A 23,874-nucleotide genomic window follows, 5' to 3' on the forward strand; every position below is an offset into this window, starting at 1 on the left:
GTGCAACAGTTTTATTAGTTTTCCTGGTCCAATATACTTACATTGCATGAAAAATAGAACTGAAACAAATACTGCAAAAATACTTGAGTACACATTTAGAATTTTGGTACTCGGATAGTAAAATTGGTACTCAAGTGCTCATTAAGATCACATGACCCAGCTCACATGATGTATTTCCATCAGGGAGTGACACAATGAAAGCAATGGAGCTTTATTGGCACACTGTAATTTCTTGCTGGAATACTGACATCCGTACTTTAATACATCATTATTGTTATTAATTTGAAAAAGCTGTAAACTGCTTAAAGTCAGTATAAAACATGTCAAATGGGTATGACTACATGACCATTAATTTTGTGCTTGAAATACTTTAATTTAGCAGTACATTAAATCAAGAGTACATTATATTTATGTGGGGGTCGGGGTTAGGTTAGTATTGATATGTTCATATAAATATTATATGATTATGTACTCTTGATTAAATTTATCAATTTTAGAGTTTTGGTTTAATTTTTTGCTAATCGATTACACGAATTTTAAAAATTGCTAAATTCATCAATATACAAGATTGCTAAATTTAGTGTATTGCTCAGCTTAATTATAAGGTAATAGGCCTCCGTCAAATATGCCAGCATGAAAAAAGTATAATAGGCTGGAGTGCTATGCCAGCATTATAGTAGTGAATATTTCAAACTATGGAGATTAATTCCATGAAAATATATCGATACTTCCTAATAGAAAAGTCAGTGGAAACTGTAATAGAGTACTCAAATGCATTGCACATAGCTCCTTAGATCGATACTCTCTAATAGAACAGTCACTTTGTAGTGAAATACTCTAATAGAGCATTCAATGATTAAAATGTTCCATGATAATTGTCACAAATGTTGCTAACTTAGGAGCATAACACAAGCATAATAGGAACACTGAGAAAAAGCATAATGGGTGAAAATTTAGGAAATTCCCAAAACTATTTTGGGCAATTTTTTTTGAGCATATTTGACTGAGGTCTAAAAGGTAAGCTAGTGTGCTTTACAGTCTCATGGCTAAAACTGTAATGTCCAAACAATAGCAGTAATGAGAGGGCAAGTATAGACTCACCAGAGTGTAGAGTACACAACATATAGAATTTTACAGCAAAGGGGTCTGTGGTGATACTCCCTCTGGAAATTTTTGGAATATAGCTATCACAAGATTGAATCTGGAAGCTATTTTTAACCAAATACTATATTGTACTGAAAGATTATGGGTACAAGATGGATGAGTTCAGTTGTAAACAATTTCAGTTGAAAAACAGAACTACACTTTTAAAATTAATGTTATTGGATTATAAGGCAATACATAATAGTGTATTGTTAAAGACAATTGAGGTCATTAATTTTAGTAACATCAAGAGTTCATAATATATACCTAAATATATATATTATGTACTCTTGGTAACATGTAGAGATTTAAAATATACCTTAAATCAGGAAAAATTTGCTGTCAAAAATTTTTTCATCACTATAATATAAACAAAAATTTAAACAACAAAGTATTTTTACCTATACAAATAACGTGCACATACATATTTCATTGATTATGCTAGTGATGAAAATGTTGTATCAAATTTTAGTAGATGAAAATTTTCTACACTAAAATTTTCCTGTTTTATGGTAGACAAAAATAACTTCAACTTTGTATTATAGCAGACTGTTCTGTTGCTATTTCAATTTAACTTTTTACATCTATGGCCCCAAGGGCGGCCCCAGGAATTTTGGTGACTGGTTTCCAAACTTTTACTATATGCAAATTTAAATCTAGGGGGGGTATGGGAGCAAGATTGTCCAGAAAATTGTGCAATCTCAGGCATAGCCAGGATTTTTTGAAGGGAGATCAGTTCCAACAGCAGTACTGAGTTACCAGAAGCAGGGGTCTGGGGGCACAGCCCCCAGCTGCCGAGAGACTTTCAATATTTTAATGAATCAAAACTCCATATTTTATGCAAAAAATACTACATTAATTATAATGCATAGCTATATAAGTGCCCCTGAGATGAAGCTTGTACTCATACACTATATACCTATTGGAAACAGACAGCATAACACCTAGAGACAATTATAGACATCTGTAAGTGATAGTTATCTCACTGGTATAGGGACCACGAATCCACTGTACAATTGGAACGACTTAAAATCAAAACATTATAACTACAAAATATGCATAGCATGGATTCATTCTGCATGCCCAAGTGATAAAGTACTGGCATTCTATGTCTTTAAACACTGCATACCAAAGCTATAGCAGTATAAGGTCATGCTCAGTTTTGCATTTATTAAATGTTAGAATGTCTGAAGAAATCCACCAATGAAGTTCCTTAACATAATGGATATTTACATGCATGTTCTATTAGAGTATACGTGACTGCTCTATTAGAGTATTTACCTGACTGCTCTATTAGAGTATATCGATTTTTTACAAGCTTTCTAGAGGGCTCATGTTATCTCTGCAAATCCTTTCCTGAGAGATGAATGCAAGCTTTATCAATGGTTGTGCTGTGCCATACACTATTACTCACTCATTTGGTCCTGCCACACTAAATGATGTGTTAGGGTCTTGCTGTAAACTCAGAAGTCCAAACAGAGGGGTGCTGAACCCCTGGGAACCCCCCTCCCTACACCTGGTAGCAGTATTGACAGTTTTAAAAATATAATTATGTTAAGTATAATGTAATTGTGCTTGCTTCTAGTACAGTATCAGGTGCAGACTAAAGAGTTAATGGACAGAGCAAATTTGACATTTGAAACAAACAACAGACATAGATGTTGTTTTGGGAGTCTTGGGGTATGCCCCCAGGAAGATTTTCAGATTTTAACACTCTGTTATAAGATTTTGGACTATTTTTTACTGTGTTGGTACAGGTAAATAAAGTAGCTAGCTAGCTACTTACAGTTAGGGACCCGCCAATTATGCTCATAATTTTACCTATTATGCTATGCTGCACTGCTCAAAAATTCACCTATTATGCCTAAATTAATGCTCAATATTTACCTATTATGCTTGATTATGCTCAATGTTCATGCCTTAGTTCATATGCTTTGCTACTACTAGTACTAGTTTAACACTGTATAGAAAGAAAAAATGAGTGGCTGGAACACAAATAATAAATTCTTGCTGCATGTAAGAGAAAAGATCGATATACTCTAATAGTTTGATGATTGTTCTATTAGAGTTACTGACTGCTCTATTAGAGTATATCGATCTTATTTTGCAATTGTCATTTTTCCAGCAAGAATTTATACTATCGTACAAATATTTAACCTATTATGCTAGCATTATGCTCAATGCTTTTAGGTACCTATTATGCTCAAAATTATGCCAGCATAATCGGCGGGTCCCTACTTACAGTTCTTAAGAGAAACACAAAATGTGGCTGTTCTATTAGAGTGGTTGACTGCTCTATTAGAGTATTTTGATCTAAACTTTGTACCATTGCAAATCACTGTAAAATATAATTTTGATTACCTGAATACACTTGACCAGTTTCCTGAAACCTCAGAAACCCCCCCTAGATCCGCCCCTGGGCCCCATCACCATATTTTACAACTAGAGGCCAAAGTCACTTACATACATATACAACTAGGTTTTAACAAAAAAAAATGTTCAAAGGCACAACTAGCTATATAGCTATGTGGGTGCAATACTGCTGTTTACCGCAGCTTATAATATCTCTATGCTACAGTGTAACCTACTACATGGCAAGAACCTATCTTTGCTCCATCATCGAATCACATGATATCAGTCTTTCAACTCAGTTGCTGTATTGTCAAAATCACCTCTCATTTCTTGAGTAATCATTATCCAGCAGTGGATTCAGTGTTCAGCACAGATTTTCCACACAAGTACACCTCACAACAACTGAAATTAAGTAATAAACATTAATTTTGTAATAACACAACTGGTAGGATTTCACCTTAATCTTCACCTTCCATGTGTGTTGAGCTAGTCTTTTCTAGGATTTCACCTTCAAATAATGACTCCGAATTGAATGTATCCATGCCCGTAAATCATTGTACATCAATCTAGTTAGATTAAAATTATTGTAATGTTCAACACTGTGAAGACCATATCTAATTTAAAGGATATCGAATCACTTGAAAAAATACAGCGAAGAGTCATCAAATTTATTTTATCCAATTATCTGGCATTCAGACTACACATCTAGGTTAATCCAGTGTAGTATAGTGCTGTTAATGTACACTTATGCGATTGCTGACATCTTATTCTTTATCAAATCCATCAACGTCCATCTGATAAAATCGACATACTAAATTATGTTAATTTTACTACTGGTACTACAAGATCTGCTGGCACCAAGCTCTGCCCGTAGACAGCCCACACCAACTCTATTATGAATTTGCATTTTTATCGCCTACCCAGATTGTGGAATTACCTACCAATCATTGACTTGTCTCAATCTTTAGAATTAATCAAAGTAAAGCTGAAGAAATTTCTATGGAATCATTTTCTAGCCAACTTTGACAACACTCCATGTAGATTTCATTACCTGTGCCCTTGTTCTCGATCCTCCAAGACTCCTCTACTAAGAAATTATAGTTACTTGTAACTTAATAGATACGTAGTTGTAATTAGATAAATTAGTTAACTACATAGGCTACGAGAGCTGGTGCCTGGTAGACCCTCAGAATTGTATGTCCCTTGCAAGCCAAAGTTTTTCTGTATGTGTACCACAATTCTGTAAATTATATAATACTCAATCCATTGAGTTTGACAGCATATTGACTCGTGACACAGTCAAAAATACGGGAAACTGCCAAAATTTGTTCAAAACACAGGAGGCACCCCACTATACTAATTAACTGATCACATGATACCTACTACAATTATTGGGGTACAGGTAAGAAGGCAATGCCTGTAAAAACCTGATCTAAACATAATCAAACTACTACAAAAAATAATTATATTGATAATCATAATAAAATCTATCTAGGTGTGTGCTAACAAATTGGTTGAATTAACATTAACTGATCATGCGAGTCCATTCTAATCATTTATAATTTTTACTGAAAAAAAGTGATGGAGAGGCAAGCAGGTAACATGTGGTTTGTAGATCTTTAATTATGACCTCTTGTTATAGAGGATGATCGAAGGGTAAATAAAGATGAGCTATCCATGTCCAGCATGTTATGAAATAGTCTGTATGTGTAAATTAAGTCCCCTCTACGACGTCAATATCTCAGAGATAGTAAGTTTAGGTGGTTTAATCTGTCAACACACTGTAAGTCTTTAGTTTCACTCACTAACTTGGTAGCTCTTCTTTGAATTTTTTAAAATTGACTGTTGATCACGTATGAACTGTGTACCCCATTCCATATTCTAATATGGGACGGACAAAAGATTTGTACAGTTGGAGTAATGCGTTGGTGTTCAAATACTCAAAGGATTTATTAATCATGCACAACTAGTATACGATTAGCTCTTGCAGTTACTATAGCAGTATGATTATGAAACTTGAAGAGTCAATGACGATTTACAAATCTTTGATATATTCAGTAGATGTTATAACATTACCATCAATACAATAATTTCCATAGGAGTGGCTAAATGCAAAACATAATACTTGCTAATATTAAAATTAAGCAACCAGGTTTTCGACCATTCAAACAATATATCAATATCCCGTTGAAATTGTAAGTAATCGGTTTCACATCTAATTGATCGAAAGATCTTGGCATCATCAGCAAATAGTTAAATTTGGCTGTCCACAGATAACGGAATATCATTAACATAATATAACAAAAAGAGCAGGGGGCTAAGGACTGAACCTTGGGGAACCCCGCTAGAGATTGGACCAACTAGAGTGTTCATTTTTAAGGACAACTCGTTGTCTTTTACCAGAAGGAAAATTCTGTACCCAACTTAGTAGAGACCCGCTTATGCCATATGCTTTTGAGGGCCAGAATCAAACGCCTTTCGGAAATCTAAATATATAATGTCAACTGGATAGCCATCATTGAGCAATTGAGTCCAGTAGTCTATTGCTGTAAGAAGTTGTTTTTGTACGACCTGCCAGCAATAAAACCATGTTGGCTTGGAGAAAATAAATTGTTAGTGAGCATGTGGTGTGTGAGAATGGTCTTTGATGATTGACTTCAAAATTTGTACTATGCGCGATGTTGATTTATTGGATGGTAGTTATCAGCAGCAGAACGATTTCCCTTCTTGTGAATCAGTGTGACATGACATGTTTCCAACTAGCTACTAGGGAGACAGCTACTACTAAGTGACTTTTTAAACAGTGTACACAATGGAACACTAAGTTGTAAAGCAGTTTCCTTTAATGAGAGTAGAGGCCAACTGTCAGGTCCTGATGATTTGTTCATATTGATCTTCTTTAACCTGTCAAGTACAATCGATCGTGTTATATCGACATCATTAAAAGCTGGTACTATGTGATCCAAATGAAATGAAGGTACTGAGGATATATCCTCTTTAGTATATACACTACAAAGACTTTTTTGGGGCTTAAATCAAGGAGATTTTAAATTAGCGTGCCTTAGGAAGAAAATCATGAGAAATCGTGAGATCAGCAAGTGGTTGTGATATCAAGGTTTAAACTCTGGAATTCAGCCAAGGCTGCTCTTCCATTCCAGAGTATACACATAAAAGTACAAAACAAAGCAATATAAAAGCACAACATGCAGTAACTATACAAGTAAAGCATAAGGCTGAAATTGTGTGTCTCACGACCAATTCGTGAGAATTGAGAGATATGCTCCAGCTGCTGCAGTGGCACACTGACAGCATAAATGCTGCAGCATCATTTGAGTTTATCAAGTTAAGCATCAAGGGGTTTGGGAGTGTAAACTCTGTATGGTATTAAGTTTTATTAGCTTCAATTGATGCTAAAATAGGGAGATTCAGATAAATGCAGCATAGAGCTTTGGTACTGATAAAGCAAAGACAAACAGTTCTCAGATGCTACATCCTAGTTAACTGTATACATATACTAATGTTTTACTTAAAGTTAAGCACGTATATTTGTCATCCGAATTATCAGGTTTGTAGCAATAACTGAAAATACCCACTATGACATTTGACAGTTGCTCTCAGAAAGTGATTAGTATATGGCAGGATGCTTGGAGCATAGGTAAGATAGCAGTGTGTACAGGTCAACAGTGTTTTTCAAGAAGTTAGCAGTGTATGACTACTGTGACATACTGGTAACTTCTTGAAAAAAATCATGATGGATATTCTATTAGAGTAATTGACTGTTTTATTAGTGTATTTCGATTTTTAACAGCTTTTAGGGTAAGTCTTACACCAAAAGTATAATTTGAATCCATCTTAGTAATTATTGGCCATTCACCTTTCTCTTTCCATCTTTTCATTGCCCATATGTACATATAAGATGCAATTGCATCTGTACTGCAACTTCTAGAAGCTTCCTAGCTTACAAATACTAAAATTTTGGTGGGGGGGACTTCAACACACCAAGCACCCCCCTAAATCTGCCTTTGACTATAACAGCAATCAAATATTTGATATAATAGTTAGTTACTATCAACTTAATTAAACCGTGCTGAAATATCACCAAATTAAAGTATTTGGCCATTCAAGAGCAACATTTTGCTAGAGAGCATGTTTCCACACCCCCAAGGGAAGCATGCAAAATGTGTTTCAGATACCTCTGAACAGAAAAAGGTCCTACTATAAATCCTGTTTACGAGCCTCTGCTACCTTAGTAAACATGATACTTTGAAGGTCTAATATTAAGAGAAGACATGAACACTGTAGCGTGCATTATCCATTGCCCAGCTATTAAAATTCAGGCTGTGATGTTTCCAGCTTTGTTGGACATAATTATATAGTAAGAGAAAAGCATGCAAGGAATACCTAAAAATGTACTGCCAGAGCTCACAACTCCACTGTTAATATTGTTACTAGTATTGGCTGACTTCTCGCATTTCACCAACATGCTCAGCTCGATGCTCAATGACCTTAATATTATAGTCTAGAGCACCACAGACAAGTATCCAGTGTCACTCTCCTCTACAAAATTGTTCATAATCTCATTGATATATCTCCTGTTGACTCAATCCCTGTCACGTCTAACACCAGAGGCCACGACCAAAGATATTATCATATTATCTATGCAAGGACAGTAATTATTTCCCTGATCATTAATAAGATTGTGGAATTCACTCTAACCCCACCTAATCCAACAACAATTATTACAATCTTTTAAGCACCAACTGAAACTATTAGTACTTTTCCCTACCAATCAGTAACCCCATAATCAATCATATTGTAAATCATATCATGTGTATGTTACACATGTGTGTTAATCCTCAAACTTAGGCTGCACATTTTTGAAAATAATTATTTTTAAAATGATGGGGTTACATGCGGTGACTGTTGTATTAGAGTATTTCTCAATTGAGTCAATTCGATCTTATTTAAAGTTTCCCCCTCCCTTGGCCCGCCACAGTAATCATCTGGAGAAAATATACCAGATGTTTGCTTGGCACTTTTGTTTGGTATTATGAGTACAACACTGTAGATACAAAAGACATTTGCAAAATTGATTTTAAAATAACAGTCTTCGTTACACTGCAGTGTTCACACAGTAGCTATGGCTAGATATACCAAAGAACACCAACCCAAGTATTCTTCACAACTAATAAGTTTTAGGTGTGTGAACATATAGCTAGATAGGACATAGGCGGTGGAGACGAGGGGGCCAGGGGCCATGCCCCCCCCCCCCCCCCCCCCCCCCCCCCACTCCCCACTTTTTTGGGATAATGTTTGCAAGAAAAGATCGAGATACTCTAATAGAACAGTCAGGATCTGGATCTGGATACTCTAATAGAGCAGTCACAGTATTCAGAGAAGCAGTGTAGCAAATTACTTTATAGCTACGTATATGTAGTTATAAATAAGGAGATGTAATTGGTGGAGAGCAGCTATTGTCAGCAAGTTGTGACCTTTTTTTTTTTTTTGGTCTTCAACTTATGGCCACTCCAAATAAATTCTCTGTTTCCCGTCCTGGACTCAAGCATATTTGCATGCGGGCGGCGGGGGGTCCATTTCCATTATAAGAATGGCAGCTTTTCAAGCCATTATTTTCCTGGCACAACCATAAAAAGCTGCATAAAAGCATGCTTAAGCTTGATCCTTCCTTTTAAAGTTGCAAAACTAACACAAGCGTGAAGTGTGGGCTACTGCTGACACCGTTTCGAGATGGCTTTACTGAGCCTGTCAGTATGCAAGAATAACCGGAAAATAATGGAAGAATACGGAATAATGGAAGTTTTAGAGCTGACAGTAACCAGATGCGGGCGGTGGAGGGGAAACAGAGAATTTATTTGGAGTGGCCTATAGCTGGCCTGGACCCCTCACTCTTTGGCCTCTTCCACCACCCCTGAGATAGGAGAAATAAAGACTGGAGAATGCAGTCCAGAGGCTGCAACTGACTGCCTTCTACAAATTCTATCTTCAAACTTGCACAAATGATAGTAACTGCTGAAGGACCGAAACGCTGTAGGGACCGATTGAAAAAAGGTTTGGTCATTCCATTGGTTCAAAATTCTAACTAGCTTAACTACCAAACTAAGTACTTTAACTACAAAACTAGCTACCTTAACTACATTGGTTCCGTTCCATTCCGGCTATTTGAAGCCGTGCGCACGTGATAAACCAAGTTGTCACTGCGCGTCGGTGAAGTAGTGTTAGGTTATGTTGTTTGCACGATTTAGTCTAAACACCGGTTATCCAGGTACGATTAGCTAAGTGTTAGAGTTGATTGTCAGCATAATGTGTTTCAATTAACAGCACTGCACTGAGAGGCGGAGCCACTGTCTCTGTGGTCATCAAAGTGTCGCGGAGCTGGCTGACATGTCGACATTCCAGCGAAAATTTGAATACCAGTTTGTGGATACTCTACACGAGCGTTACATCTGTAAAATATGCGTGCATCCCTGCCAAGATGCTCACCTGAGTGTGTGCTGCGGTTACAACTTTTGTAAGTCTTGTCTAGATGATCTCAAGAAAGCAGGCAACACCTGCCCATGTTGCCACAATGAAGAGTTCTTTACTGTCATCAACAAACAGGCTGATCGAGAGATTAAGTGTCTTCATGTGATGTGTACTAACAAGGAGAGAGGTTGTGAGTGGCAGGGTGAACTGAATGACATCAACAATCACCTTGGAAACAGTGATGGTTGTCAGTTTGAGGATGTGAAGTGTTCCAATGAGTGTGGGAAAATGTTACAACGACAATACCTGACCAGTCATGTTGAGACTGAATGCCCACGTCGGAATGTTGACTGCCGGTACTGCTACATTACAGGGGAATGTCAGTTTGTTGAGGGAGGACACAAGGAGGAGTGTGTTAGGCTTCCTGTCCCTTGTCTAAACAAGTGTAAGGTAAAAGGGATTGCTCGTGAAGACATGGAAGCACACAGGACAGAGTGTCCTCATGAGATTGTCCCATGTGAGTACCAAGGCTATGGGTGTGAGGAGAGGATGATGCGTAAAAAGAGAAAGAAACACGAGTGGCAAAAAATGGAGGATCATTTACTAATGACCAAGTTTCAGCTTGCTAAAACGGAAGACAAACTAGTATCCACAGAAAGTAGACTTAGTAATGTTGAGGTGATGCTGCACCGCTTGATTAATAGTTCTGGATGTTCTGATGTGTTAGTTGACTCGATACCGTGGTGTATTCATTTAACCACCATGGCCACAAGGATTACTGGAATGACAAAGATGTGTCCAGTCATATTTAAGATGGCAAATTTTCAAGCACATAAGGAAGAAGGAGTTTGTTGGCAGGGAGAGCCATTCTTTTCTGACAACAATGGCTACAAGTTGTCCTTAGATGTTAACGCTGATGGGAGTGGTGTTGGTAAAGGTGATCACTTGTCAGTATTCATATGTGTAATGAAGTGTCCACATGATGATGAACTCACATGGCCATTGAGGGGAAAATTTGAAGTGAAGCTATTGAACCAAATCAGTGACTGTGAGCATTATTCAGTGGCATGGATGTATGATGAGAATACTGACGGTGGTAAGCTTACTGATAGAGTCACTGATGGTGACAGAGGCAAAGGTTGGGGGTGTCCACAGTTCATTTCCAATGAAGACCTTCATAGTGTCACTTCGACATGTCAGTATCTCAAAGATGATTGTATCTTCCTCCAAGTTAGCAAACTGTAGACATGGTCATATTTAGTTATGTTAGTTAGTATCCAGGAGTACATTTAATGTGTATGTGTGTATGCCATCACATTATTGTACTACAGTATTCATAGTATGTCGAAAGGACAATGATAGATGCTGTTTGTACACAATAGCTAAATAGAAATTAAGAGTTACGCATGAAGTATGTAAACAAGGTTATAAGTTTCTTTTGCATATACAGCCCTACTGACGGGACAGTCAATCTCATGTAATAGCTATATAGTAGCTGTTTGCTATAGGCTGCATGGATGCATACTGATACTGTGGTGTATGTTGGAAAACTGAAGAGGTATCTGAACACTTGTGATAAACACAGAAGATGTTAAAAATTTTACCCCATGTTGTAGTTGGTATCTTAACCACACTTTGGTTTAAACACAACCTTTTGTCTTTGTGCAGAAGACATAGTATTTTTGCAGCACAATGAATTTCATAAGCTGGCAGACAGTGGTGGTTAACATAATTATAGATATTAAATTAAAGGCACCAAAGGATGTGCCCTAGTGCAACAGGTAAACAATGTTAAGTATAATAAAGGATGATATTTCTTGTTGAGGGGAGATTGTAATATGGGATGTCAAGTGCATAGGATTTTTAGTAGTTCTTGTATATAGTCTTGTTAGTGTATGTCTCTTTGAAGAGTATTCCAATCTAAGTGCCCTAGCCTAACATAGCTACTAGTAGTAGATATAACAGAATTAGATCTCCCATAATAATTATTGCCCATCTTGCAACTCTGCATTAATATTTTTCTATATAGATACCCGACTTTGTGATGATCCCAGACAGCTGCTGCATATTCCATAGAAGGATGCATAAGGTATGCTGCAGCTTTTACTTCACGAATCTGTGATTACATTTTTAACTAGAAGGCTTAATGCTTGTGTGGCTTTACCTGTAGTATGGGAAATATGTGATGACCATGGTAATTTCTTCTCCACACCAAGATACAAATGTTGGCCTGAAGTGGATAGAGTTTGGTTAATTGACCTGATAATTGAATGTGGGTGGTGATGCAGACCTAGTGAACCTCAATTTCACTGAATTGCCATATAATTTCTGTCCATACAGATAACAGAATGGTATCTTGTTTGGTATTTATAACCTGGGCTGTATAGAAGACATTTATCAGCAAAAAGACATAACAATGAATTGATATTCTTGGAAACAACATCACGTACATACAAGGGGAAGAGGAACAGTAAAGGGCCACCTGGGGGATACCGGAATGAACTGGAAGAAAAATCATGTAAGACCACACATTGAGATCTTCGAGTAAACCATGTTTCTATCCAATTATAAATGTTTTTTCTCCGTAATTTTCCCCATAATATTGAAGTTTCTTAAGACATCTTTGATGTGGCACACTGTCAAATTCTTTAAAGAAGTCTAGTAATTTGTTTCTGGTGGTCCAAAATAGAGGTCTTCATCAATTCAAGGCAATTAACTGGCATGGGCCATTACACAATAATGCTGGTATATATATATATATATATATATATATATATAGATTATCAGTGTGTTATTAGCATTAAGATGTTCTATATATGGTAAGATATATCATATATTTGCGTTCAATTACCTGAGGTTATAGAAATTGGTGGGTAGTTAGAGACATGGAGTTCCTTCTTTGTGAATTGGACAATACATTGGCAGTTATAATATAAAGTATTTGATAATTTGCAAAAGATATCTCTTCTGCACAATACTTTAGATTGTGGAGTCACTTGTCTAATAGTTTGTGAATGAATTCACAATGACGCAATTGGAAACAGTGGAAATGGAAAACGGAAATGGTCAAATCATTATTTATGTGTATTCTAGAGTAAATCTTTTCATTTAGTGGCCACCTCTTAAAGACCACCTCTGTACAAAGACCACATTGTAATTAGGTTTAAAGATAGTTAAGGCATATATTTTTGATATCTACTTGATTAGACTACTTCATGGTCACCTTTTATAAAGACCACCTCTTTACATGGTAATATTCAAACATGTATTTGTGACTCATAGAAAGGGGTCACCCATGATTTTTGGTCCACACTTCACTCAAGTGATCTACCATCATCGCTTAGTTTGTTCCAGAATGTGTAACAACAAAAATAGTCCATGCAAGTAAAATGTGGAAATATCGCTACAACCTACTGTATCAACGAAAAAAGAGGTCTCATAAGGAGATGATGACCTTAAGAGCCTATATAGCTTATTTTAGCTGGCCTAGTTGTTTGATAAAGTCATGAAATAATATATAGATGTTTGAAACCTAGCTATTGTTACAATGTGAAAAGGCGGTCTTTGTAAAGAGAGTGGTCTTTATAAAAGGTGACCATGAAGTAAGGTCAGTATGCCTTAGCCATCTTTGAAATCCAATTAGTCCTGCTACAATGTGGTCTTTGTAAGAAGGTGGTCTTTAAAAGGTGGCCATTAAACAAGGGTTTCACTCGGTACATTTATGTGATGATTTGACCATTTCCACTTTCCATTTCCACTGTTTCCAATTGCCCTTCACAATGTGTACAGTAATGTGAAGCTTTTAATTGTGATAGCTATAGTCACAATTAGTGGTGTGCATATGGGGGGAGGAGGAAAAGGGGCGCACCAGGATGTTATGGAGCAGGGGTCTGAAAGGTACTTATATGATTCAGAACTGAATTTGTTGATGAAGATCATGCACAAACATAATTATACAATAATTATATATTATTTTCTATCAGTCATGAGTATAGCTCAGTTATGAGCCAATAGTCATGCAGTAGAATGACATACAAAGGACTAGGCCACTAAATAATGTCTATTTGCTGGTCCAGTGCTGCAGATACCAGTTTTCATAATTATAATTATACTCAACAATGTGTTACATATACAGTGACTGTTCTATTATAGAGTATTCGACTGACTGTTCTATTGGAGTACCTCTACTGTGTTAGCTTTTCTTTGCGGGGAGAGGGGGGTATCGACGTTCCTCCTGCCTGGATATGCCACTGCATAATAATTTGGGGAAAATCAGTTATTTGAGTTCCACAATAGATGCATTATTCACTATAATTATGTGATAGGCCATAGTGATACGCTGGTGAAGCAGTCAAACAATCTAATATTACAGTAAGCTGTTTTGTTACTACAACCAATGAACATAAATGTTTGAAGAGGATAATTTATAGCAATAAATTAATAAATAAAATGCTTAATAATATTTATTTATTTCCATTAATGTACAAACTCAGATATGAGTATTGTCGTCCATGAATATGTAAGTGTGATAAGTAAGTAGTATAATCAGTGTATAATCTCTCTTTGAAAGTTTGTAAATCCAGTGAACTTATCAGGTACTGGGTTAAAGTATTCCATTATTTGATCACTTGTGGAAAAAAGGAATAGGCGTATGCATTCAGGTGTAGCTGTTGAAGTTTCTCAGCCAGTATGTCCTCTCAGCTGTAACGTTGATGGTAACAGAATTGTATCAGTAGGCATATCTACCAAGTTGTTCATAATTTTATACATCATAAGAGTTCTCAGGGTGTTGCGTCTACTTTCTAAAGTGGGCTATCCAAGTATGCTAGTCATTTCCGATACACTTGCATACCTATCAAACATGTTTAAAAACCCCTTGGAAAAACCGAGGGAAAAAACAGCCTGGATATGCTCCTGCTTCTGCACTTACCTTACCTTTTATGAATAAATAATATGAACAGTTTGTTTTTTTTTGATTACTGATTAATAATTTTTGTATAGTTTCTTCCTTGCAGACTGTGACATGTTTTTTGCTAATTCATTATTGCATTGTTTCTTCTCTTGTATCATGAATTAATCATGAATTACATTGTGTGTATGTACATGTAGTCATTGTTATAGTTGCGTATGTTGTATATATATGACAAAAAAATTAAATTGAGCATAATTATGAGCAGTGTACGGGAAATTACTTTTTAAATGTAGTTCATGATCAGTCAGCTGTGACTGAGGCAACCAATCTTTTGTCATTTAGGAAATTGTACTGTGATAATGTGTGTAATGTATTTTGATTGTACCCTTTTTATCTGTAAGTAGCTATGTATGTATTTGTTGCTTGTATGCAGGGCTCCACTGAAAATCAGTGTCTCACTGAGTGGAATCCCTGTTGAAACATTACAATTACACAATTCATTACCATTAACTCATCAGTAACACATAGGTAGCTACGCAGCTAGCTATACAACGTTTTTCCATGCATGCTGGAGTGTTAGCTACTAGATGTAGCTAACTCCAGCATGGAAGAACGACTGCCAAGTACAAATAATCAATCAATCAATCAAGTGAATTGTAATCTGTATGAAACTACACCCTCCCCTCATGATTCCACGCACCCGTAAACGTTCAATTACGGATTGAACGATTGACCCCACGTGATCAAACACGTTGTGCATGTCTTCTTTCCGCTTGTACCTCGGCTTGTACTGTACGGTCTTGTGTAACTACACCAGTATTCGTTGTACAGGTAAGACAGAAGAGTTGGTGTTGACTGTTGAATATGTTTCAATTAATAGTACTGCAAAGACATCCTTCGTCGTGACTGACATGTCCAAGTGCCGGGGTCGCCCCACCCTTCGCAAGGATGTTATTGTGTCATCCCCTCGCGGATACCAGTTTGTAGACGCGCCGCACGAGCGGTATATTTGTAAAGTATGTATCCATCCTTGTCAAGACCCTTACCTAAGTGGATGTTGTGGCCACAACTTTTGTAAATCTTGTTTGGATGATGTCAAGAAGACTTCCACCACTTGCCCGGTTTGTCAAAATGAAAACTTCACTGCTTTTGCCAACAAACAAGCTGATCGAGAGTTTAGAAGTCTTCACGTGATGTGTACTAACAAGGGGAGAGGTTGTGAGTGGCAGGGTGAACTAAATGACATCAACAGTCACCTTGGAAACAGTGATGGTTGTCACTTTGAAAATGTGAAGTGTTCCAATGAGTGTGGGAAGGTGTTACAACGACGATATCTGACCAATCATGTTGAGACTGGGTGTCCGCATCGTACTGTTAAATGTCGGTTTTGCGACAATGTAGGAGGGCGCCGGTTTGTGGAGGGAGAGCATAAGAAAGATTGCCTCAAGCTTCCCATCCTTTGCCCAAACAAATGTCAGGCAAGGAAGATTGCTCGTGACGAGATGGAAGCACACAGGAAGGAGTGTCCTCTTGAGGTGGTCCAGTGCGAGTATCACAATGTGGGGTGTGAGGAGAAAGTGACGCGTAAGAGGAAGAGAGAACATGAGAAGGAGAAAATGGAGGAACATTTATTGATGACAAAACATAAGCTAGCTGAAGAAGCAGAATTTTCCAGAGTTAAACTAGCATCCAGCGAAGCTAAATTAGCTGCCACAGAAACTAGACTTTGTAACGTTGAGGTCATTCTGCATCGTTTGATCAATGGTCCAGGATATTCTGCGGTGCAAACTGATTCGACACAATGGCCTTTCCATTTACCCTCCACGGCAACAACAGTAACTAAGATATGTCCAGTGATAATGAAGATGTCGAGTTTTGCAGAGAAAGTTTATTGGGATAGTGAGCCATTCTTCTCTCACAACATAGGATACAAGATGTCCTTAAGTGTGTTGCCTCCAGGTGTTGGTGATGGTAAAGGTACTCATATGTCAGTGTATCTGAACCTCATGAAGGGTCCACATGATGATGAGTTAACATGGCCAATGAGGGGAAAGTTTGAGGTCAGATTGTTGAACCAGATCAGTGACTGTGAGCATCATTGTGTAACTGTTAACTTTTGTAGTAATATCCCATGCGGTGCTGCTGGTAAAGTCATTGATAGTGGTAAAGCTTTAAGAAGGGAAAAATCAAAGTTCATTTCCAGTGAAAACCTCCACAAGGTCACTCCCACATGTCAGTATCTCAAAGATGATTGTATCTTCCTCCAAGTTAGCAAGCTTCTATAGACTTATTCACATAGTTACTTTTGCCGTGCTATACTGTACAAGTGTGTTTGCAACTCAATTATTTTTGGTTTGGATTTTTGATGATCAATTATCGTACTGTAAGACTAAGATGCATTTAATTTAACAATTGGTTCACAGAACTGATCACATTGTGGTAGTATAGTAAAGATGTACAACTCTATTTATGTATGTCATTTTACTATTTTCCATTGATCACATATCATCTAGCCATGAAATTTATTGGGGAAGGGGGCAAGCAGGGAGTCATAAACATTATATAGCACTAATTATAACCTAGAGGGGAAATCCCAAACCAAATAGTGAGCATGCATATGCACTGTATGTTTTTAAGGATTAAGAGAACACATTTTCATGTCAAACTTGCATGTCTTCAGTTGGCATAGTTCTACAGAGAGCCACCCATAATTTCCAGGGCTTTAAGATGCCATCCCCAGAGCAAATTAAACTGTACTTTAGGTACATAGGCCTGCGTCAAAATTTATGCCAACATAAAAATTAGGCTAGAGTGCTATGCTAGCAAATAATAGGATATTAGGTGGATATTTCAAATTATGGAGCTTAATTCCATGAAAATAGTTTGATACTTCCCAATAGAGTAGTCAATAAAGTGCATTGCACATAACTCCTTAGATCGATAGCCACTCCAAGAAAATACCATTTTATTGACCTCAAAAATACATGCGGGCGGTCCATTATTCATCATTCATTATAGATATTTCCACTATTATTCATACAGGTAAGAATACAGTAGAAATAATTAAACTAAGAACCTGAACAGTGAAAAGCTAGCTGAATTGGTTTTCTGAATGCTAAACTACTAGTTACTGCTATGCAATCACAGGATAAATAATGCATAAAATGTTCAGTTGACGGTGAATGACCATGCAGGAAGAGAATCTGCATGTGGGTGGGAAATGGGAAATAATGAATTTTCTTGGAGAGTGGCCTAATAGAACGGTCACTTTATACTGAAAATAATCTAATAGAACATTCACCGATTAAAATGTTCTAATCGTTGGCTAACCTAGGGGCATGCACTGAAGAGCATGATAGGCAAACATTTTGGGAGATTCCTGAAAGTATTTTGGGCAAAATTTTGAGCATGCTATGATGACTCAGGCAGCTAATAACAGATTGTGGTAGCTGTATGCATAGTTAATTTTTATAAACAATTAACTACTTAACAGAACAATCACTTGTGAGATGTCAAAAATGTTTTTAATTGGCTTCTCTTGAGAATTTTTAAGCCTTGTTGTTCTGTATAAATTTGAGGTAGAACTAGGAAGGCCACAACTGGCCAGTATTGGAGTTTTGATTTGGTATAGGTTTGCTATTGGTGTGACAGGCGAGTTAGGCACATATCATGCCCTGCATGCTTATATACTAAGCACCACATTAAGGTTATTTATTAGTAGCAGCACAGCTGGCAAGGAATATTACAATAAAAAACAATTGTTGCTCAGCATGTACATGCTGTCATTATGCTGATAATTATACATAAGCTGCACACACTAAAATACTTCCCAGGATGTTGCATAGCAAAGCAGCAACTGCATGATCTGATCGTGAGCAGTAGAGAGTTATAAGGAGACATGTATAATACTGCATAACGCTTTTCATCATGACATATGTGACCGGGCCTGCGAAAACAGGGCATGTGGGCACAAACTATATCCCATCACTCTACAGGTCATATCTCAGTACTGGAAAAGTATATTTCCATTCTGTAACTTGCATCATGATGCCAATTAAATGCTTATTAATAGCTGAAAATCGCAATACCATAGCATAATGGTGCAAAAAGGTATGAGTGATGAAATTGTGAAAAAGTAGTCAAAAATTATGTACCCACATGCCGCAGGCCCAGTCACATATATTATAATTATGAAATGCATGATTCTTGCCTCCAAGTGTTAGAATATTCGGGTTATAGCTGTAATCCTGCATGGGAGCTGTAAATCCAGTTATACCTAATTAAGGCGAACAAGGCCGGCCTTTTAGCACTAAAATTTAATAAAATTAAACCTTCTGAGATTGAATTAAGATAGAAGTGGTGTTATACTCATTATTTTGTTGACTCTCTTCCATCACCTGTTCTGATGCTTTTATTAGTGCTTATAATAAAATCGTCAAGTTAGCTAATTAGTACAGTGTTGGTGTCACTCATGATTTCAATGAGCATGAGAAAATATACCACCGAATAGCTAAACTCAGGAAAGTTGGAAACAATCAGCAGATCAATATAATGGCAGATCCAGGATGGGGTATTTGGGGCCCCTCACCTTGTGGAGGATCAGGAGGAGCCAGCTATACTTCTGATTCAAATACTAAACTTTATGTCAGGCCAAGATCAGTGCTTTATAAAACTCATTAGAATATGCACTTTACTAACATGTATTACAAATTTACCTGAGTTCAAAGCGAATCACTAGTTGTGAAATTGTCATCCAGCACCTTCTTGAGTACTAAGCGCCTCTAAAAATTATTATAGTGTTGCTGTGGTTTAAGACATTCAGAGCCATTTAAACAGCTTTGTAAGACTCTGCAAAGTCAAAATCAACAGTGGAACACTACTGAGAGGTGAACATTTGCAGCTTCAAAAATACAACAACTAACAAAAGAATCTGCTCTCCCCAACCACCTACAACTTAGTATAATCTAATCTCACCTTATCAATTTTAACCAGGTATAATCTAATCTCACCTTATCAATTTGGTTTTACACCAGGTAGATCATGTACTACCCAATTACTACACATATTAGATTATCTTACAAAACACTTAGATAATGGTTACTCAATTGAAATGATTTACCTTGATTTTAGGAAAGCATTTGACTTGGTGCCACATCAACGTTTAATACATAAATTGTCATCAATTGACCTACAGGGAAATATACTCAAGTGGATAAAGAGTTTCCTCACCAACAGGACACAACAGGTAGTACTGAATGGGAGAAAATCCAGCACTGTACCAGTTACTAGTGGTGTCCCTCAGGGATCAGTTTTGGGGCCCTTGCTGTTCTCAATATTTATTAATGACCTGCCCTCAATAGTATCAAGCCCTACATTTATGTTTGCTGATGACACTAAGATATTTCGAGTTATACAAAATGAGGAAGACCACTTAGCTCTCCATAAGGATTTAAACTTACTACACGAATGGTCACTTCAGTGGCAGTTGAATTTTAATGTCGCTAAGTGTAAACACCTTCACTTTGGAACAGCACGCAGTTATGGTTCTTTTTACCTTAATGGTACTCTGGTCGACAGTGTGACATCTCATAAGGATCTTGGTATTGTATTCGATAACCACCTAAAGTTCCATGATCATACAATTGAGGTTACTGCTAAAGCTAATCGTCTCTTGGGGATTATTAGGAAGTCCTTTGAATATTTGGAGCCAGATATGTTGGTGAAACTGTTTGTGTCAATAGTACGGCCCACACTGGAATATAGTAACTCTGTATGGGGGCCACCTTTTACTTTGGATCAGAGAAAGAGTGAAAAAGTCCAATGAAGAGCTACCCGTTTGATACCAACATTGGCTGATAAATCCTACTCTGAAAGATTATCTTTACTACAATTGCCATCCTTAGCTCATAGACGACTAAGAGGTGATTTTATTTTGTTGTACAAAATTCTAAACAATTATTTTAGTTCAGACTTTCACAACTTCTTTACTTACACTAATACCATCACAAGGGGACATCAATTTAAGTTATTTAAATCATTTTCAAGATTGAAATGTAGATCTGATTATTTTTTTTAATAGGATTCTCAATGACTGGAATGGCTTACCTGATTATGTTGTAAATGCTAGTTCAATTAATTGTTTTAAATCATTGTTAGATTCTCACTTAGCTAATTCTAGATTTATTTTTGTATAGCCATCTTATGATTGTACAAATTTTGTGTTGACCCGGTATACAGGCAGTGGCTTTACCGGTAATTAATAATACTAATACTAGTCTGTTTGTGCCCCTCCCCTTGCCTGGAACCGCCCCTGCAGATTTCATAGTTTTAATAAATGCCGGGCAAACTTATAAAACAATAGTTTTGTGTGACTGCTCTATTAGAATAATTATCTCTCTGCGATCTTTGCTCAATGTTTCTATCCATCTGCAATTTTCTCTTCACTAAACAGCTTATCATGCCATGTGAGACTAAATTGTTTGTACTCACGTGATCAACAGGTGTCGTACGCCGGTTTTACGCCCGGTGTTTTGAGCTTGGTTTTGAGTCGTCAGCGTAGCCCATCGTTGTAGTTGCCCCGATTGTTGCATTACTATATCTCTTATACGGGTAAGAATAGCTGTGATATTATAGTGTCGTTGACACTATCCTAGTACATTCATGTTTTACTTGACACGTGTAACCACAGGTGTCGCGACAGCAAGTAAACTAGCTAGCCATGTCAACCGTGTCCGCTCCTAGTGAAACCAGTGGACATGAGTGCAGATTTGTGAACACACTTCACGAGCGGTATATTTGTAAAATATGCCTGTATCCCTGCAAAGATCCATACCTGAGTGGATGTTGTGGTCACAACTTTTGCAAGTCTTGTTTGGATAATGCTAAGAAGATCAATAACTCCTGTCCTCTGTGCCAAAATAAAGAGCTTGCCAGCTTTCCGAACATTCAAGCAGATCGAGAGATTATAGGCTTCGGTGTGATGTGTACTAACGAGGAGAGAGGTTGTGAGTGGCAGGGGAAACTGAATGACCTCAACAGTCACCTTGGAAACAGCAGTGGTTGTCAGTTTGAGGATGTGAAGTGTTTTAATGAGTGTGGGAAGATGTTGCAACGACAGTACCTGACCAGTCATATTGTGACTGGATGTCCATGTCGTATTGTTGACTGTCAGTACTGCCACATTACAGGAGAACATCAGTTTATCAAGGGAGTGCACAAAGAGCAATGTCCAAAACTCCCCCTACCCTGCCCCAACAAGTGTAGGGCTACAAAAATTGCTCGTGAAGACATGGAAGCACACAGGAAGGAGTGTTCTCTTGAGGTGGTCCAGTGCGAGTATCACAATGTGGGGTGTGAGGAGACAATGATTCGTGCAAAGAAAAGGAAACACGAGTGGAACAGAATGGAAGATCACTTATTGATGACTAAATTTCAGCTACACAAAGCAGATAATAAACTAGCCTCTACAGAAACTAGACTTTGCAATGCTGAGGTTATGCTACACCATTTGATCAAAAATTCTGGACACTCTAGGACACTAATTGACTCAACACACTGGCCTATTCGTTTGACAACCATGACAACAAAGGTTACAGGAGTAGCTAAAACATGTCCAGTGGTAATAAAGATGACAAAGTTTACTTCGCATAAGGAAGAAAAGGTCTGCTGGCAGAGTGAGCCATTCTTCTCTCACATCAGGGGATACAAAATGTACCTGATAGTATATGCTGCTGGGAATGATGTTGGTAAAGGTACTCACCTGTCAATGGCCCTGTACCTCATGAAGGGTCCACATGATGATGAGCTAACATGGCCACTAAAGGAAACATTTGGAGTTACACTGTTGAATCAAATCAGCGACCAAGAGCATTTCACAGGGATAATACCCTATAGTAATTGTAATGATAGGAGTACTATTGGTAGAGTCATTGATGATGGCAGTGGCAAAGGTTGGGGAAAAGCGAAGTTCATTTCCAACGAAGACTTGAACAAGGTTACTTCCACATGCCAGTATCTTAGTGATGACTGTATCTTTCTTCGCGTTAGCAAACTGTAGACAAAATTAATAGTAGCACATTTTGGTGCAGTATGTGATAACGTAACTGAGTCTAACATATAGAGCTGTGTAGTGTATACCAAATATTATTTTGACCAATCAGTTTATATCCAAAAAGCAGCAAGTAGTCAGATCTATCTTACTTCACTATAAGGCCATCATTATTCTTTCTTTGTTTCCTGTCACTGCTTGCATCAATTCTGTTTATTAGGCCATCATTATTTTATTCCTTGTTTCCCATCACCACTTGCATCAACAGTTTGATCCGTTGGGACCAGTTAGACCTGTTGGGACCAAAATCATTACATGTGAACAAGCGATTGATATTAGCAAGAGTTAATAATAGTAGGGAGGCTATTATTAACTCTTGATATTAGGTATGAGATTTAGGTACCTGCACCGATTGCAAATTATTTGATGATAGATTGCACTGTTTCATTATAGAACAAGGCACAGAATGACCATTGTGACCAAGTGTTAAGGTAAATGCTGCAGAAAAGTAGGTTAAAGTCCCTTCACTTGACTAGTACTTGTTCAACAAGGAGCTTAGTCTTTGCACCTTCCAAGATCAAGATACTCTATTAGAGCAGTCAAGTATATAACTCATAATCAATAATGACTGCGATTTGCATGTTTACATGCTTGCATGCAAGGGGAAAATCCACAGACTGTATATGAATTGATAGTCATGTAGCTACAGAACACTTGTTTAATAGAACATATGCCTATTCCATGCAAAAGAGCAAACCACACTCAAAATGCTCTAATTCAGGCCAACTTTTTCAACCCCAAATAAAATGATGGTTGGATAACTTACTACCATATTTTCAACCAGACATTGTCAGTAGTACAACTTATAATGCAACCTTAAATTTCAGTACAAGCATTACAGGCAGGCAGTTTGAGCCAAAGTGTTAAGTATGGCGGT

General features: G+C 37.3%; 3 protein-coding genes and 1 long non-coding RNA gene across 4 annotated transcripts in view; 3 read left to right on the top strand and 1 right to left on the bottom strand.

The window, feature by feature from the left end:
- Positions 1–23,874, bottom strand: part of LOC136252752 (uncharacterized) — a 232,625-nt gene that overhangs the window by 38,206 nt on the left and 170,545 nt on the right. The window lies entirely within an intron of this gene.
- Positions 9,677–11,396, top strand: LOC136253232 (TNF receptor-associated factor 4-like). The gene is made up of 2 exons (XM_066045860.1): positions 9,677–9,778; positions 9,835–11,396. The coding sequence occupies exon 2, from the start codon at positions 9,898–9,900 to the stop codon at positions 11,221–11,223; it is 1,326 nt and encodes a 441-aa protein (XP_065901932.1). The 5' UTR covers positions 9,677–9,778; positions 9,835–9,897; the 3' UTR covers positions 11,224–11,396.
- LOC136252823 (TNF receptor-associated factor 4-like) lies at positions 15,592–17,397 on the top strand. Its single transcript, XM_066045399.1, has 2 exons — positions 15,592–15,721; positions 15,771–17,397. Exon 2 carries the CDS (start codon positions 15,802–15,804, stop codon positions 17,173–17,175), a length of 1,374 nt encoding a protein of 457 aa, XP_065901471.1. The 5' UTR covers positions 15,592–15,721; positions 15,771–15,801; the 3' UTR covers positions 17,176–17,397.
- Positions 21,385–23,055, top strand: LOC136253216 (TNF receptor-associated factor 4-like). Its single transcript, XM_066045842.1, has 2 exons — positions 21,385–21,499; positions 21,579–23,055. Exon 2 carries the CDS (start codon positions 21,609–21,611, stop codon positions 22,944–22,946), a length of 1,338 nt encoding a protein of 445 aa, XP_065901914.1. The 5' UTR covers positions 21,385–21,499; positions 21,579–21,608; the 3' UTR covers positions 22,947–23,055.

Source organism: Dysidea avara, chromosome 4 (genome assembly GCF_963678975.1).
Source record: "Dysidea avara chromosome 4, odDysAvar1.4, whole genome shotgun sequence".
NCBI classification, from domain to species: Eukaryota; Metazoa; Porifera; class Demospongiae; order Dictyoceratida; family Dysideidae; genus Dysidea; species Dysidea avara.

Bases quoted from the DNA above. Each gene is read 5' to 3' on its own strand.
- LOC136253232 (XM_066045860.1), top strand. From the start codon at position 9,898: ATGTCGACATTCCAGCGAAAATTTGAATACCAGTTTGTGGATACTCTA.
- LOC136252823 (XM_066045399.1), top strand. From the start codon at position 15,802: ATGTCCAAGTGCCGGGGTCGCCCCACCCTTCGCAAGGATGTTATTGTG.
- LOC136253216 (XM_066045842.1), top strand. From the start codon at position 21,609: ATGTCAACCGTGTCCGCTCCTAGTGAAACCAGTGGACATGAGTGCAGA.